The sequence below is a fragment of the Caretta caretta genome, chromosome 14, assembly GCF_965140235.1.
Source record: "Caretta caretta isolate rCarCar2 chromosome 14, rCarCar1.hap1, whole genome shotgun sequence".
Classification (NCBI taxonomy): Eukaryota; Metazoa; Chordata; order Testudines; family Cheloniidae; genus Caretta; species Caretta caretta.
This window is the reverse complement of record NC_134219.1, coordinates 1,939,472-1,955,361: the sequence shown is the minus strand read 5'-3', so window position 1 is coordinate 1,955,361 and position 15,890 is coordinate 1,939,472. Positions and strand designations below refer to the sequence as shown.

Below are 15,890 nucleotides of genomic sequence, written 5' to 3'. Positions count from 1 at the left end.
CGTGTGGTTCTTATGTCCCCCCTTGCAATCTCCACGTTGCTTTGTTTATAGCTGGCTCATCTCTCTCTGCGGGATTCCCGGCCCCGTCCGCCTGCCGCTGAGGGGGGGGCTCGCCTCCCCTCAGCCCGAAGCCCCCAGTACTGGGCGGGAGGAGATACAGGAACTTGCCCTAATGGGAAGCGCTGTTGAACAACGAGGAGCCTGCCCTGCCCTGCCCTGCCTCCCGCTTTTGCAGGGAAGGTGCCCGGGGCGGAGCCGAGCTCCCCGCTCCCTGGCTGCCGCGATCCCGGGCGCTGGCGTCCGAACGAGCCCCGCGTCTCTCTCGCCCTTTGTCTGCCAGGGCTCCGGAGGCCCCTTGCACCCGCCGGACCGGGACAGCGTGACTCCCCCGCCGCGGGGAGGGTCCGCTTCCCTCCCCTGACGCCAGCGGCTGCTTCTCGGCTTCGCATCTAGAAGACAAAACCCAGCCCGGCACCTCGCAGCTCTGGCTGGAACGGGCCGGCTCCAGCCCGGCCCTGGAACCGGTTCCCTCCGCACGGGGACCCCTGGGTCTCCTGCTGCAGCCGCGCTTGATGGAAACCCAGCCTGCAGCCGCTTCCATGAACAGTCTCTGCAAATCGTCTAGCTGCCAGGCATTAAAATGCACGAATCGATTTAGGAAATTAATGTCCAGATTGCTAGGCGGCTCCTGGTGGAGGGGTGGCTGGATAAGTTACGCGGAGCCCACCACAGGTGATTCAAATGCCCAGCCATAGATACTCCGCCCCCACCACTTGGCCTGCCCGCTACCGAACAGAGCACCCGGCTGGTCGGTGTTTCACACTTACACCTCCGGAGGGGCAGCTGGTTTTGCCTTCGCTTGGTCGGTGTGATGGGACTGGATGAAAGCAGCCAGACACGACCCCGGCCCCCAGGAGCAAGCAAGGGGTGGATCTTGTCCAGGCCGCCCCAGAACATCCTGCCCCCTTGGGTGCTGGGGGCGGGAGGTGTGTTGATGCGCAACCGGCGCTGCACCGTCTGAGCGGGGCTGAGCTGCGTGTACATGGCAGCTAGGAGCGGGCCGGACTCAGAACCGGAACAAAGCTGCACCCGGGGCCCTGCATTGCCCTGCCCCCAGCAGCCCCCGGCTTCTCTCGGCTGCGGGAGTGGAGCTGGGGAATGAATGCGGGCATTTAAACCGAGATGGTTTGCTGCCCCCTGCCGGTGTCTGCGGCCCCCTGCGGGTGCCTGCGGCCCCGTGCTGCGCTCCCTGGCTGCTGAATCTCCTCCCTGCGCGCTGCGACCCATCCCGAGAGCGCGTTTGCTTGGTTTTACCGCACTGTAACTGCCTACAAGCGCAACCCTGGCTACCGAACCGGAGCCGGAGCCAGCCCAGCCCAGCCGCACGGTCCTGGCCATGCAGCAGCTGCTTGTTCCCAGGGCTGAGCACGGGCAGCCTCTGGGGTTGCCTGATTTACACCATCGCGTGTGTTGATCGCAAGGCTGTGAACGGTGCAAACCGCCCCGGGCCAGCTTCCCCCCGTGGCGTGGCGTGGCGGGGGCGATGCTCCAGCCGGTTCCGCCTGCAGGTGAGGACTGTGCCAGGGGCTGGGGCGCTGCTTTGTCTTACCAAGCCCCACGTTTCGGGCTCTGTTTGGACGGGAAGCGGCTCCGTTTGCCAGAGCCTGCGAAGTGCGCGCCGGTTCATTATTGTTCTGGGGCAGGTTTGCGTCCTGGTGTGTGTTACCCACACGCCTTTAAGAAGGGCTGTCAGGGTGGGGCTGCCGGGCTGCCTAATTACTACGCACCAGCTGCCACCACCTCGGTATGGTGCGTGGCTGGCGTTGCAAAGACCCTGTTGCGGAAGCCTGGCGTGGGACCTGAGAGCAGGTCCTTGCACCTCAGCGGTATTTTAAGGCTCCTCCTCTGAATTCCGGCAGCAGGTTCTGCACCCGGCGGCCTTGCGGGGGAGATGGAGGCTGCCCGAGCTGGGGGTCGCTCCATAATCTCGCTGTGGCACTTTTGGTCAGGAGTCCAATAAGATCCAGCGGTGCCCCCCCCCCCCCGTCTAACCATCACCTCATTGGGCGCCTGGCGAGCATTTGTCTGCCTCTCTGGGTGCCCCGTAAACCCGCCGGGGAAGGCAGCCAAAGGGGCTGGCGGGGGGCCCGGCAAACCCAAAGAAACGCCTTTCCCATGGGGCTTTCGGGTCTCCCCTCGCAGGCAACGCAGGCCCGAGTCAGGAGGCTGGAGACCAGCGGGGTTTCCCCTCCGTAAGAGCTGGGAGCCCGCGGCACACGGCTCATGGAGGGCGGAGGCCTCCACACGGAAAGCGGACAGTGCCAGCAGGGCCACGAACGCCTCACCGGGCGCCTTTGCGGGGATCAGCGGCCCCCGTTTGCCAGGGCACTGACACGGGACGCAGCCTGGTGAAAGACCCTGGGGCTCGCTCAGACCCGGTTTGTATCCCAGCCCGCGCCTTTCGCGGGGGGTGGTGTCTGGCTTTGCACGTCCCAAGTCTGGGTCCCGGAACGCACCAGAAAGACTGAAAACCTGCCCCGCGAGCACCCCGCAGGGCGCCCAGAAATCTGTCCTTTGGATTCAAACCTTCCTTTACCGCAGAGCCGAAGAAAAGCAGGGGCTGGGCTTTTTAGCCGTGTCCTCATTAACCTCCCTTTGCTGCCCCGCTGAGTGTAGCTGTCCGCATCTGTGCGCGGCACACTGGTGGCGAGGCGGAGAGGTAGAAAGGGCCGCACAATGCGGCTTTTCTCCTGGAGGTCCCAGCAGGAGACTCGCCTTTCACACGCGTTTACTTGCCTTCCACAGAAAGGGCTGGGAAGCAGGGCGCTTGGGGACAAGTGACGCTGAGGGGTTAGATCTGGGCACGGGAAGAGAGGGGCACCGCCCGGGGAGGGGACAGGAGGGGGAGACGGCAAAGAACCGAGAAGGGGGCCGTGGTCCTGCCGGAGCGCTCACGTGCAAAGGTGAACTGCAAAGGGTTCCACGCAGGGAACGTGACTCGAAGCCTTCAGCCAGCTCGGGTGGGCCCCGGGACTTTCCTCCTCCGGAGTCTTCAGGCTGCGGGCCAGAGAGTCCAAAAACTGGAGCGACAGGGACTGTTTCCTTCCTGCCTGGCCGAGTGAAATCCTGGCCCTGAAAACGTCAAAGGAACAGCAAGAAACTGGACCTACCAACCCACTTCCCGCGTGGGAGCTCGCTGCGACCCCGAACACCCTCCCAGCAAAACAGCCCGGGCCCGGAGCTGCCCGCGGAGCCCCCGCCAGCCTGGAGGGGGAGGCCTCCCTGCCTTGCGCTTAGCCCCTCACTGCAAGAGGAGCTGAAGCGCCTTGGGGTGCGAACTCCGTCCCTACCGGCCCGCGAACGGGAGCCCAGGCTGCCTGCCCTGGGGAGGAGAGGTCACACCTCGGGCAGAGACCCCCCCGACTTGTCACCCCCGCCCGGACAGTCTCTTTGCACAGGCCAGAGGGAGCAGCCGCGGGCCCCAGGCTCTTGGTGCTGCTGACCCGGGCTCCCGGCTCTGGAGGGCTCCCGGCTGGTTTCATTTTCGCTTGGCTGCTGCGCCCGGTGCAAGGTCCACGCTGCCCCGGGCAGGGTATTTTAAAAGGTGTTCTGGCGCAGCGCGTGCAAGAGAAGGGCGAGTCTGGGCCCGGTGCCTCTCGGGGCAGCCCCCGGCTCCCACCAGGGTTACCCCCACTCCGGGGGCGCAGCGGGCTCTCTCCGCCTGTGCGCTGCATTAGCGTCTCTTCTCCGGCAGCCGCGCCCTCCCCGGGCAGCCAAGCGCCCGCCCGCCCCCGGGGGCAGCCGGCTCCTGCCCCATTGCCCAGCTCCGCCTGCCCCCGGCTGGGCAGGTAGGGCTGAGCCGCCCGTGCCCAGGCTGCGGGAAGGCGCACGCGGGGCGCGCTCCTCTGGCTGCTCCGCAGGTGGGAGACGCGCAGGCCCGGCTCCCCCAACGCCCCGGAGAGGGAAAGACACTTGGGGGAGCCCCGGAATCCCGCGGTACTGCGCGGCCCAGGGCTGGGCAGCGGGGTGCTGCTCGCCCTCCCTCGGCCCCGGAGCACTGTCCAGTGCCGCTCAGAGCCTGGCCCGGGGCCCAGCGCTTTGCGCCGCCAGCGCAGCGCACGCGGGGCCAGGCGCAGGAGCGGCCAGGCGAGGGGGGCTCAGAGACCAGCCCCTTCCTCCCGCGGGGCGAGAGGAGGGATTAAGCCCAGGCCCCGCCAGTTGAGCGAACCGGCCGCGTTTGCCGCGGCTGGAAAAGGAGCCGGGGCGGCCCGGCCCCCACCCCCCAGGGCGGCGTTGTGCTTTTTAACAGCTGAGGAGTAATATCAAGAAGGCCTCTGCCCCAGAACTGCTGGGAACGGCGAGGGCAAAGGGCCTTGTTGCTCCAGAAAGCTTCCCCGCTCAGGTGAGCTAACAGATCCTGCAGGAAGAGCCTAGCGAAGCTTTAAGCAGGCTGTCTGCACCCCCTGCTCCTGGCAGGTTTGGGCCCCGTGAGATTAGTTCTCCCCTGCTCCAGCAAAAACAGGGTTTGATACTTGTAAGTATCCTTGGAAGAGGGAAACACCTTCCAGGAGCAAAGCTTCCAGTTCCAGCCCCCTTCCTGCACCTGCTCGCTCACCTTTCTTTTCAGGGCCCCTTGAGGAGCACACCGGGTCCTGGGAGGCAGTTTGGGGTCTGAGTCTCCCTTGCTCTCCTAAGACGCCCCAAAGCACTGCAGCTGCCCCAAGGCACGGCTGGTAAAAGAGAAAGGCAAAGGTGGGCCAAAATCATGGACAAAGAGGCCTCTTCTGCATTAGGTACCTTGACTAACTGAGGGTGGACAGGGCGTTCCAAGGGAATTCATGGCAAAGGCCATACTCATGGGGCTAAACATTGCTGACAGAATGATGTAAAGCTATAAATTGGTCAGAAAGTGGGGAGAGCCTGACTTGCACCCCTCCTTTGGTTTACAAAGCACGTGTCGCTGATCCCTTCTATTGGGCAGGGGCCAAGCCAACCTTTGTGGCCCCTCCTGCTGAACTCAAGAGAGGGCTGGGCGAGCTTAGACCAGGTCCAGATTTTAGCCCCAGCTGCACTAGGGAGGATGCAGTGTGAGTAAGAGGGTGGTGGAAGGTGCTTTGGCACTTGCTTTTCTTGCTTCCACCTTTCCCCGCCTCCCTCTCATAATATCACCTCTGGTGCGCAGTGACCCAACAGGGATTCACTGGCAGCTAAGCTACAGGAAAGCTGATTTCCCCCTTCCCTCTCATTGCAGAACTCCTTCTCTTGGGGAGCTGTCACACTTTCTCCGCATCCTAATCATGGTGGTTTGTTCCCCACTAAATACAGGCACAGGGTATAATGCTCAGCTAAGTCAGGGGCATTTGCCTGGTAGAAGTTGGAGCAAGGTGACTGAATTCCCATTCTCGTGTTCTAGTCCTAGGTCTGTGACTGACACAGTCTGTCACTGGGACAGGGAAAGGTCCACGTCACACGGTGTCTCTTGGCTGTGCCATGAAGCCTAATGTCCGGGAAAGGTTGTGAGACAGTCACCTGGAAAGTACAGTTACGCAGCCCATCACCCCATGCTGCACAGCAGTCTGAAAAGTTTAAAAAAATATTTATTGATATACTAACATGAATAAAAACATTATACAAAGTTGTCTGACATACCAACTTCTAGTGTTTTCCTGCAAAATAAATTAAAAGCAGCCTAGAGGTCTGGAGTCTACACTAGCATTAGTGTCCAAAAATACTAGAAAACATCACAAAATGCAAGGAAGCCAACTCTAGGGTCACCAAAGGAACCCCAACCACTGACTTGAACACACTGCAAGCTCAATGGGCAGCCATTGTCTTCAGGTAGGCAGCCCTTATTTAACCTCTGGGCTGGGCTGCGGTCTTGTTTCCAACAAAGAACTCAAGCTTTCCCCGGGTTATAACATATCCAACGCTTGTTCTCTAAAAAGCAAACACACTGTAGTAGTTTAAAGCAATCAGAAGTGGCATACAGGAATGATTTGGCTTTTTTAATAATAAAAAATAATAAATGCAAATCAGGCAGTAATTGGCACTGTGACAAGAACAATTGTTTTCACACACACACTTCCTCAGTTTCTTTTAGTAGAACCTTTTCTTTTTGGGTCCAGAGTCCTTCACATCTAGGTCAGCCTCAGAACCAAAACAAAAAGAATCAGCTCCCAAGAACTCCAGTTTTTTGGTACAATATATGTATAAAAATATACTAAACTCCTAAGGAAGATGACTGAATTGTCCACTTTTTCCAGTCCAATGAAAAACCCCTTTACTTCACCAGATTATGCCAGGATAAAATACCGATTCAATATACAAATACTGCAGTACTATTCCCGGGGAAACCCCTTAAGACTAAAAATAGTGACAAACCTCTAATTGGTTTTTTTGACATGCAACTAAAACACAAACTCATAGCAGCAAATTTTATAAAAGGTAGACTTTGAAGACTAATTTTATTGGTAAACACAATTAGCACCAGCTTTTTAAACTTCAGTCCACAAAAGATTAAATTAAAATGCACAATTTGCCTTTGAGAGGCTGACTTCAAAGTTAAACTTTCACTCAGACACACACACACTCACTCACTCACTCACATTGTTAAGGGGAGTCAACACATTTAATGCCAGATTAAAGGGGGGAGGAAGAATGAGATGAAAGCAAGGTGTTTCCAGATTATCACTTTCACAGTCTTTATAACTTTGGGATTGAAACAGCTGGTTAACAGAAAGGCACAATGTTAGCATTGGCAAAGCAGGTTCCCACTGCTACAGGAGGGGGGAAAACCCAGTTTTATAAGTGGCTGGTGCTAAAAGAAAGCCAGTTTCCATTTGTATTACAAGTTTCCAGGGCAAAAATTAAGAATCCCAAGAAAACATCACCCAGACTCTGAAAGGTCTTTGAGTGGGACCAAGCCATCAAGTGTGAATACAATTTAATTTAGCACTGGAATTCTGAATGGGGACATCTTACGTAGAGCCCGTCTAGGCTGGAGGACTCTGCACCGCAAGTACGCAGATGTGGTTTGCACTGTTTGTAAAGGAAGGCAGGCATGCAGCATCAGTGCAAACCGGTACCCACCATGATTAGTCACACCCGTCCAAGCCCTGTCCTCCGCCAGTGCAGCCCTCTTGACACCCCAGAGTAAAACCACAGGCACTGACATTACACGAGTAGGGACGGAGAAGCAGGTTTCTATCATCTTGATACAGTCCCATCAACTGGCCCCTCTCCAGACCAGCGTCAAATGTCATTTTTCAATGGCCACCCCAGCAGGTTGTTTACACAGACCCATCACCAGCCTTATTCTCAGGATTTCTGGGTTCATCCCTGTTGAAGCAGCTTCTTCCCTCTCTGTGTTCAGATGCCAACCTCAGAAAGGATGGTGCAGTTCCCTTTGGACACACACCAGCTGCTATCATCACCAAAGCAGGTGTACCTGGGGATCCACATAAATGCTGGGGTGCCACACTGCTGAGGAGGGTCCTCTCCCCTGCCCCTCACCTACGTCCTTACTTTTCACAGGACCCTGGACTAACCCAGCTTTGCATAAGCACAAGACAGCTATCAGTGACCTGTCCCATGGGCAAGGCTGGGACAGCACATTCCAAAAGGCACATTGTAAGTTACTTTCATTTGGATTTGCAAAGGCCAAGTAGTAAATATTTGGTGTGTGAGGAAGACAGCCAGCCACAGCCTTTGAGATGTCCAGACCCCTCTTGTTCATTACTGAAGGAAAGGATCTGCCAGCATCCCCATGTCTGGGGCTTCAGAACACATGTGGCAAAGGCCACCGCAGGGGTAAAGGCTTCTGAACCCACAAGCTATTTTTTTCTTGACGTTCTCAAAGTCGCAGTAGTTAGTTTGGCTGCATGTGAATTATGAGGTCAACTGAATAACAGACGTTACTTTTTGGCACCAGGGAGCTCCAAAGCAAACCCTCCTCGCGGACAAAACTGGTCTGACCCACCTGACCCTTGTCCCACGCACTTGAGGAGGACAGCTCTTACGCTGGATAGTGCAGCCAGCCACACCACCGACAATCCCTGGGCTGGCAGAGGCTGCGGGAGCTCTGCTGCAGCAAATCTGAAGTGAGCTCCTTGCCCCTAGGTTGACTGTTAGAGCATCAATTACTTTGGGAGGGAGCCACAGCGAAGGCCGTCTGGCTGGCAGAAAGGTCACTGACTACAAGGGGGTGGAAACCCCCACCCCACAAATCCACCTGGTAATGTTCAAGGTAGGAACCATTCTATAAGATTAAGGGCTTGTCAACTCAAACTGGACCCAATCTTAGGTTTGTTAAAAACGAAACCTAAATCCATTAAGGTTTGTGAATTAAATACAAAACCCAGTGGAACCTTCCCTGGCAACCCAGACACCGCAGAACCAACAGTAATAGATTATAAACCTCCCTGACCTGAGAGAACAGTAGAACAGCCCGTCCAGGCCCAAAGGAACTCGCATTTTAAATGCCTGGCCACATCAGAGCAGTAAAACAGAATCTAAGAAATATACGTGCGCCTATATTCACCTAAGGGGCCTGCAGCCTTTGGCTCTTTACGAGTTGACAGCATCCCTTTGGTAGCCCAGCTGCTCCTGACACTGCAGGTGCTCCATACTGTGGCCGAGGAAGATGCACGTCACTGGGGCAGGGATGTAGCAGGTGAACCCACCCACTTTGAAGCGGCACCTAAACACACTGACCCGACAGCCCAGTCGTTGGCCACCCTGCTGCAGGGATCTTTCAAGGGCTGCCTTTTGCAGGCATGTTCTTATAGCACATGAAGGTACCAGGCTGCCCCTGCCACACACCCAGGAGAGTTCCAGATCACTACAATCGCAAAGGCTGCATTCAAACAGAGTTCAGCACGAGCCTCCTTGTCTGCCTGAAGCAGGCTCCATCCAGAGCCTGCCAAAGGCTGTCCCTGGGGAACTGCTGCTTGAGAGGTAGTGAGGTGTGTGCTCTCCCCACCCCAGCGACGTTGGGCCCCACCCTAGGAGGCTTTGAGCACCCGAAGTTTCCACTGACATCAATGTGAATTGAAGGCACTTGGCAGCACCCAGCTTGAGCCCTGCGTGCAATGCCTCCACCACGCTCATGAAGCCTGCTAGCAACAGGAGCTCGGCAGGAATTCTGATCCCACAAACGCTGTGTTTTAACCGGTTCCAGAGCCGCAGCCGTGTTAGTCTGTATTCGCAAAAAGAAAAGGAGGACTTGTGGCACCTTAGAGACTAACCAATTTATTTGAGCATAAGCTTTCATGAATGCATCCGATGAAGTGAGCTGTAGCTCACGCAAGCTTATGCTCAAATACATTGGTTAGTCTCTAAGGTGCCACAAGTCCTCCTTTTCCTTTTGTGTTTTAAGCCTCACTCATTCCTAGTGGTAGCATCAAGACAAGGCTAATGGCAAGTCAGAGCCCCAAGCTGCCCGCTATACCCTGCCTCATGGCATCTACAAACCTCAGACCTAGTAGAAAAGGTTTCTCCATTGTGCTTGAGCCTCATAGTGGGTCTCCAAGTAGCAGGTGGCTTTAGGCCCAGGGCTGCAAAACCTACGCACAGTCCTGAAGGACGTGTGTGCATGCAGCAAGTTAAATCCTGCCACAAGTATTTGCATGTAGCATGTGAAGTGTTAAAGATACTGGGACAAAGAAAAGGCCTGGATTTGGAGAGCACTGGGCTGCCCAGCACTAAATTGTCCAGACTGGTTCCCAACCCTGACTTCTCTTCTTTCACGCACACAGAGACATTCACAGCAGCAGCTCATACTGCTTGCAGCCCTGGCCAACTGCTGATCAGCCACCAGCTCACGCTGTGCACCTCAAACGTGCCACGTGTGGTGTGAATGCAGGCTGTGACGCCCATTCCCACCACAGCGGGTCTGGGTTTGCCAGCGACAGTAACAGGTTTAGTCTGAAGGCCCCTTGCCCCCCACCTCCCTTCTGAACAAGGGAGGATTTTGTATAAAAATGTAAACAATATTTCCATTTCATTTGCAAAACATCACAAGAGAACGAGCAGTCACTTCACGCTCATCACTGGGAGCAACCTAGCCCAGGAGGGTAGCTGGGCTTAAACTAATGTCCCCTGAAAACCCCCACATCTACAGGCAACTCCCCCCACCCCGCAGCATGCGGAACCCTGTGGAAGTTGGCTGTCTGATTTGGATTGAGTCTGACTGTCCCAGGAGATAGTGGGCAGATTTGTGCTAATGCCTAGAAGGAAAAAAAACCCTCACTTTTTCTTAAGGAAAAGCTTTAGCCTGTTACATTGCATGACCCCATAGCCCTCTCCCCACCTGTCCAGGTACTTGTACACGTGGTGTTCTGACATTTCAAGAGGTACAGCAAAGAAACCCAAGCACAGAGAAACCTGGTTTACCAGTCACTTGCTAACCACTTTTTAGCAGCCAGCTAGCCAGTCTTAATCCCCACCAGAGAACCACTGCATTAACCTTACTCTGTGCCACCTGCTATAGTGGTCAGAAAAACAGAATGGCCTTTGGTAGCTGTTAACAGGTTTCACTGCATCCTACTCCTCCCAGCCTTCAGAAAAAAATCTCGACTGGCTCCAGGAGGCCTCCAGAGATACAATGACCCTCCAAGAACAATGCTGACCGGCAATGGCAGAACGCTTTGTTGGGGGAGGCCGGGGTCTTGTTCAATAGCCAATTGCTTATAGGGGCAGAGACACCTGATTTTTGCCTCCCCAAATCTCATTGCCATCTGGCATTCACTTGAAGAAAAACCAATGAAACAATGGGAAAGAGGCATCAGAAGGGGCTATGGGAACCCATCTCCCCACCTCGCACCTCCTGGTTCAGTAATGTCTAAGATTGAAGAACCCAACACTGGTGGGAGACTCCTTGACGGTCACTGTAATCAGGTTGGCTGTCACGTCTGTGACAAAGACGTGTTCAATCAGGCTGCGGGTGGGTTTCCAGTCCTGGCTGGTCTGGATGGAGACTGACATGTTCTGGCCCATACCAGGAAACGAGGCAGAATCCCGATCCGAATCGGAGCTGGTCTCCTCTTCGCCGGTGCTCATTTCAGACAGGGCTGCCGGCTTGCGGTTCTCCGTTGTGGGGTGCCCCTCTGGCGCACATGGGACTCCACTTTTTGTCACCTCTCTTTCCCCAGCAGCTGCTCTTTGCATGGGTTTCTCGTTTTTGCAGGTATCCACGCCTGGCGGCAGCCCAGCATTTTGGGCATGCAGCCCTGTGCCCACCCTGTTGCCCTTGGCAGCGGCTGCCCCCACATTCGCAGCCTCGGCACCAGCACTTTTGGCCAGAGTCCCACAGACATGACGAGGGAGGCTGCTGCCAGCGGCTGAATTCGGCCCATTTTTGACACTCTGTAAGTTTAAAGCTTGAAGGTTCAGCTCCTGATGGGACGTCAGCTGGCTTCCTGGGGCAGGGGAATTCCCAGGTGCCTTGCTGCCATTGTGCAGGGTCTGAGCCCCAGCAGTGAAGCCGGATTTCTGATCCCCCCCAGCACCACTGCCGAGTGCCTTGGCTGTTTTGGATCCTGGCACATTCAACCCAGGCTCCCCAGGTCCTTTCTGGTTTCTCATTTTTAAGTCCAGTCCTAGGCTACTCTTGGTGGCTGCCTGTGACTTGAGTGCCAGCCTCCCTGGGAGCGGAGCCTCTGCAGAGCTCTGGTTTTGGGACATCCTGTTCATGTAGTGCACAATAGAACTCTGCCAGCTGATCCCGTGGTTTGGGCTCCCGGAGGAGCCCTTCAGTATATTGGGCAGGTTCTCAGCAGATAAGCCCCCTGGACCAAGCCCACTCAGTGCACTTTGGGGCTCTTTCACATTAGATTTAAGCACAGCAATACCTGAGCCCTGAGCATTGTGTTGGGGCTGTAATTTCCCCATTAGTTTAGAACCTCCCCCCGTCTCCTTTCGGGTGGTTTTCAGCACCTTGGCCACATTCATGGTCCTTCTGGCTGCCTTCTGCTCCGGAGGCAGAGGTTTCCGCCCACGCTTCTTCCTGACAGGGTCTTTTATTTCCGGCTTCGCAACCAGAATCTGAGCTTTCTTCTGTGGCACTGGGTGAGTCTCTCTGCTCCGGGGACCTCTCTTTGCCTCCAGGTCACTCTCATCCTCTTCATCAGAGGAGGAGGAAGATGAAGAGGTAGAGGATGAGGAGCTACTTGACTTGATTTTTGGAGGCACCTCTGGTTCCTTTAAAACAAAAATAAAGAGGGAGCAGGGAGAACATTAGCTTGAATTAAGATAGCTGGCAGAACTGAGTGTGGCTACGTTCTTCAGCAAGATAGGAATTTGTTCCTGGTGAGCCCATGGATCACTGCATTACATGCACCAGTCCCTGACTGTGCGCAGGCCTCTACTCTGCAAAGGGTTAAAGAGCCCCCACTGCACACAGGCCAGATCTAATATATTGCCCTCAAATTCCATGTGACTCCCACTCTTCTGTCCCCATCATTGCTGATGAGCAATTACCAAAGTATCTGGATAAAGAGAAGCTCCCCCTATCCCTGCCCCTTATATGCAACCTCAGAGACACATTCCTGGGTACATTCTGCTCTCAGAACAGCGTCTCCTGGCAGCTCTGTGCCCTCCCATTCTCCAGTGGAAATCCAAGACGTAGGATCCATTTCAGCAACATTGAACACTCCACATTATGACACAAGAGGTTGTAAGGGACCTTTCAGACAAAGAACTGTCCCAAGAACGGCCATTACCCCACCACTCCACACATCACCACTGTTACTTACCACATGTTTCCTGGGCCTGCCTCTGGGTCGTTTGCCCCTCTTCCGATTCTGCACCTCTTTCTCATGTTCCCTGCAAACACACCAATTGAGGACAATGCTGCACCCAGGAGCCAGTCTACTTCCTCTCTTATCAGCAGAGACCTTTTGTTTGAAATGCTGCACGACTCAGTTCTAATCCAAGCAGCAACAGATACTCGGGAGCATTATACTTGTGACAAACACACAGCAACCTTTCCTGGAGAGCTCCAAGCCTACAGAGTTCACACTGGCCCAGGCTGTTTGTTGTGGGTTTGGGAAAGCACCCAGGTCATTTTGTAAGTGCAGTGGGGGGAAGGAATTCTGCTGCGGTCTCTGGGAGTCACAGAATAGCTCTCCCAGCAGAGCAATATGTAGACTATTTACCCCATGGCAACAGATGCTGGTTACTGGAATAGAAAGTCTGCTATTGTAGACTGTGTGTGAAGTTCTTATAGCAGCCAAGCTGGCAGCATCGCAGCAGTTGCCAAGCTCTGCACTGCCAGTGTGATGAAGGAAAGAGACCTCCTGGAAACAGGATCACAGCAAGGTGGTGCTGGCGAAGAGGCATCGCTGTCCTCTGCTAGATGATTCCCTATGACAATAAGAGGCCACAAAAGGGCCCTCTGACTGTGAGGCAAGATGCCATATAGGAATGGGAATTATGGGATGGAGAAGAGGTTATAAGAACAGTGTCTCCAGAGCAAAGTGATGGCTGACTGAACACCAGAGTCCCTTGCTCACTTTTTAACTGCTGCAACCTATTAAACAGGTCACTGTGCCACCCACAATAATACCTAGTTTTTTTTAAAAACAAAGGGGATTTAGAAACCCGCTATAACTAAGGCCAATCATAAAGTTCAGTGTTTTTATATTAGTGCAAAGGCAAAAGATTTGCCAGCACTGTGACGAACGTAGCCAGAGGGCTCTATCTGCACCCCAGTGCACACGGAGCTCTCGTTCCCTTAGCTAATCATACACTCTGATTGCAGAGCTGCCCCCTCCCGATACAAGCACTGAACATGACAGGCAGCCCCTCGCCTCTAGCCCCGCCAGCCCGCCCAATCACTGCCAGGGGACACCTATCACATTCCTCCGACAAGTATGGATTTTTAAAATAAGTTTGTTTCTGTAATTCTGGAAACTGCCTCTGTCTGTGCATGCAGCCGACAGGGAAGGAAAACCAATGCCCAGACCTTCAGATCAGAGGTCAAGTGCATTGAGCTCCCAGTGCTCCTTTCCAAGCTACATGTGGGTATGGCGTGCCAGGGCAGTCACATTGCACAGTCTATGTAAAATGCACTCTGATCTGGCCCCAAATTAACCACATTTATAACACTTGGTAGCCCTCTATGAACCTGAACTGTTAGTTTAGATTATCACCATATTTTAGCCTAATGAGCTCTTCAGTATGAGGTTTGCAGGACTTCCAAAGACCGAATGATGGATCAGACATTGTTCATCCAACAACAACAACCAGAAGTATTTATAGTTTGCTCACTTCTTTTGGAAGGCAAGGAGCAGCCTTGGATCAAGAATATTCTCTTCAGGTTCCCAGCTGTTGTGTCTGGAAAAGAAGAGTAAACACACCATAGAGACCAGCAGCATGAAAGCATTTTTTTGAAGTTTGGATTAATAGATGGAATATCATCGGCCCAAAAGCAGCTCACACGACAGCCTGAGAACAGTGAAGCTGAGAACAGTGCGCAGGCTCCAAGCAAAGCCCCATCTTTGAATGACCCCGAAGTAATAATCCCGCAGGGGAAGTCGGGGTTCTGCTGCAAACGCTGCAGAAATGGCCACGCCCCTACGTAGGATGCAAACCCCATGCTCATGAGAGTGCTCTGAAGAAGATGCTCTGGAGAGCAGAAGTGACTCTGGAAAGGGGGTGCTGGATTTTGGGGGGAAACAGCCTCCCCTCCCTTGCCCTGGGGTCAGAAAACGGCGACGGTCTAGAAAACGCGAAGCGTATTGACTGACAGGGGGCAACCCCTGGATGAGCCGAAGGATTAAGGACAACAATGTGTGCGCTGCGGGGAGGGGGCTGAAAGGCGAAGCGGAGCGAAAACCCGGAGAGGAGCCTGGGCTCCCAGGAGCAGCCGGCGGGAGGAGTGAACAGAAAGGGTCCCCGCCAGGCTGCCAAATCCCTCCCGTTCGGGGCACGGCGCAGCCCCACAGGCATCAATGGGAAGCTCAGGTTTCATTCAGCGGGCGAAGCATGGACACCCAGGCAGCTCCCCCGGCCCGTCCCCGCCGGAGCGGGGCCCGCTCGGAGCCGCCTGCGCCAGCCCGGGGGCCGGGGCCGCAGCACCAAGCGTGCGCCGGGGCCGGGGGGGGGGACACTCCTTGGTAAACAAAAGGGACCCGGGGCCGGGACGCGGCGCCTCCCGAACAAAAGCAGCGAGGAAGGGGCCGCAGCAAGTTGCCGCCCCGCGGCCCCCCGCCCCACAGCCGCCCCGCGCCGCCCCGCCCCGCCCCGCACTCACTTGGAGGACCAGCCTCGCCACTTCACCAGATACTCCAGCTTGCCCTGCGGGGGGAGAGAGAAGCGGTTAGCGCCGGGCCTGGCGGGGAGGATGCCCGGGAGCTGGGGGGGGGGGGGCGGGGATGCCCGGGGATGCCCGGGGCCGGGCGCCCACCTTGCGGAGCCGCTTGCTCAGGATGCACTCGGCGGCGAAGACCTGCTCGCCCACGCTGCTCAGCTCCTCCATGGCGCCGGCCGGCTCCGCTCCGCGCCCCGCCGCCCCGAGCGAGCCAGCGACACACAAGGGGACTCGCCGGACGGAGCCCTGAGGCGCGCCCCCGACCGCCGCGTGCACCCGCATCCCCCCCCCCCGGCGCGCTCCCGCGGCGGGGCACACAATGCAGCGCGCGCGCGCCCGGCTCCTCCCCCACCCCTAGCTCAGAGGCTCCCCAAATTCCCAGGGAGCCAATGGGGAGGGGAGGGGAGGGGAGGGGAGGGCGGAGACCGGCGGCTGGGGAAGGGGACGGGGTCAGGCTGCTGCAGAAAGGAGAGTGATTGTCTCGGCGCGACCCCTCCCCTTCCTGCCCAGCCGAGGGGATTCGCTCCCCCTGCCCCTCGCGTGGACCCGGGCCGTAATCCCAGGCAGAAGAAGTGAGGCG

General features: G+C 55.9%; 1 protein-coding gene across 1 annotated transcript; it reads right to left on the bottom strand.

The window, feature by feature from the left end:
• Nucleotides 1–5,577: 5,577 nt before the first annotated feature.
• On the bottom strand, nt 5,578–15,589 carry CBX2 (chromobox 2). Its single transcript, XM_048818120.2, has 5 exons — nt 15,407–15,589; nt 15,254–15,297; nt 14,269–14,334; nt 12,753–12,822; nt 5,578–12,198 (listed from the first exon to the last, which is right to left on the bottom strand). Exons 1-5 carry the CDS (start codon nt 15,476–15,478, stop codon nt 10,831–10,833), a joined length of 1,620 nt encoding a protein of 539 aa, XP_048674077.2. The 5' UTR covers nt 15,479–15,589; the 3' UTR covers nt 5,578–10,830.
• Nucleotides 15,590–15,890: the final 301 nt, after the last annotated feature.

Excerpts from the sequence above, each read along its gene's own strand:
- CBX2 (XM_048818120.2), bottom strand. The coding sequence starts at position 15,478 with ATGGAGGAGCTGAGCAGCGTGGGCGAGCAGGTCTTCGCCGCCGAGTGC. Across the intron at positions 15,298-15,406 it reads TGAGCAAGCGGCTCCGCAAG|GGCAAGCTGGAGTATCTGGT; the intron begins GTGGGCGCCCGG and ends CTCCCCCCGCAG. Across the intron at positions 14,335-15,253 it reads TGGCGAGGCTGGTCCTCCAA|ACACAACAGCTGGGAACCTG; the intron begins GTGAGTGCGGGG and ends CTTCTTTTCCAG.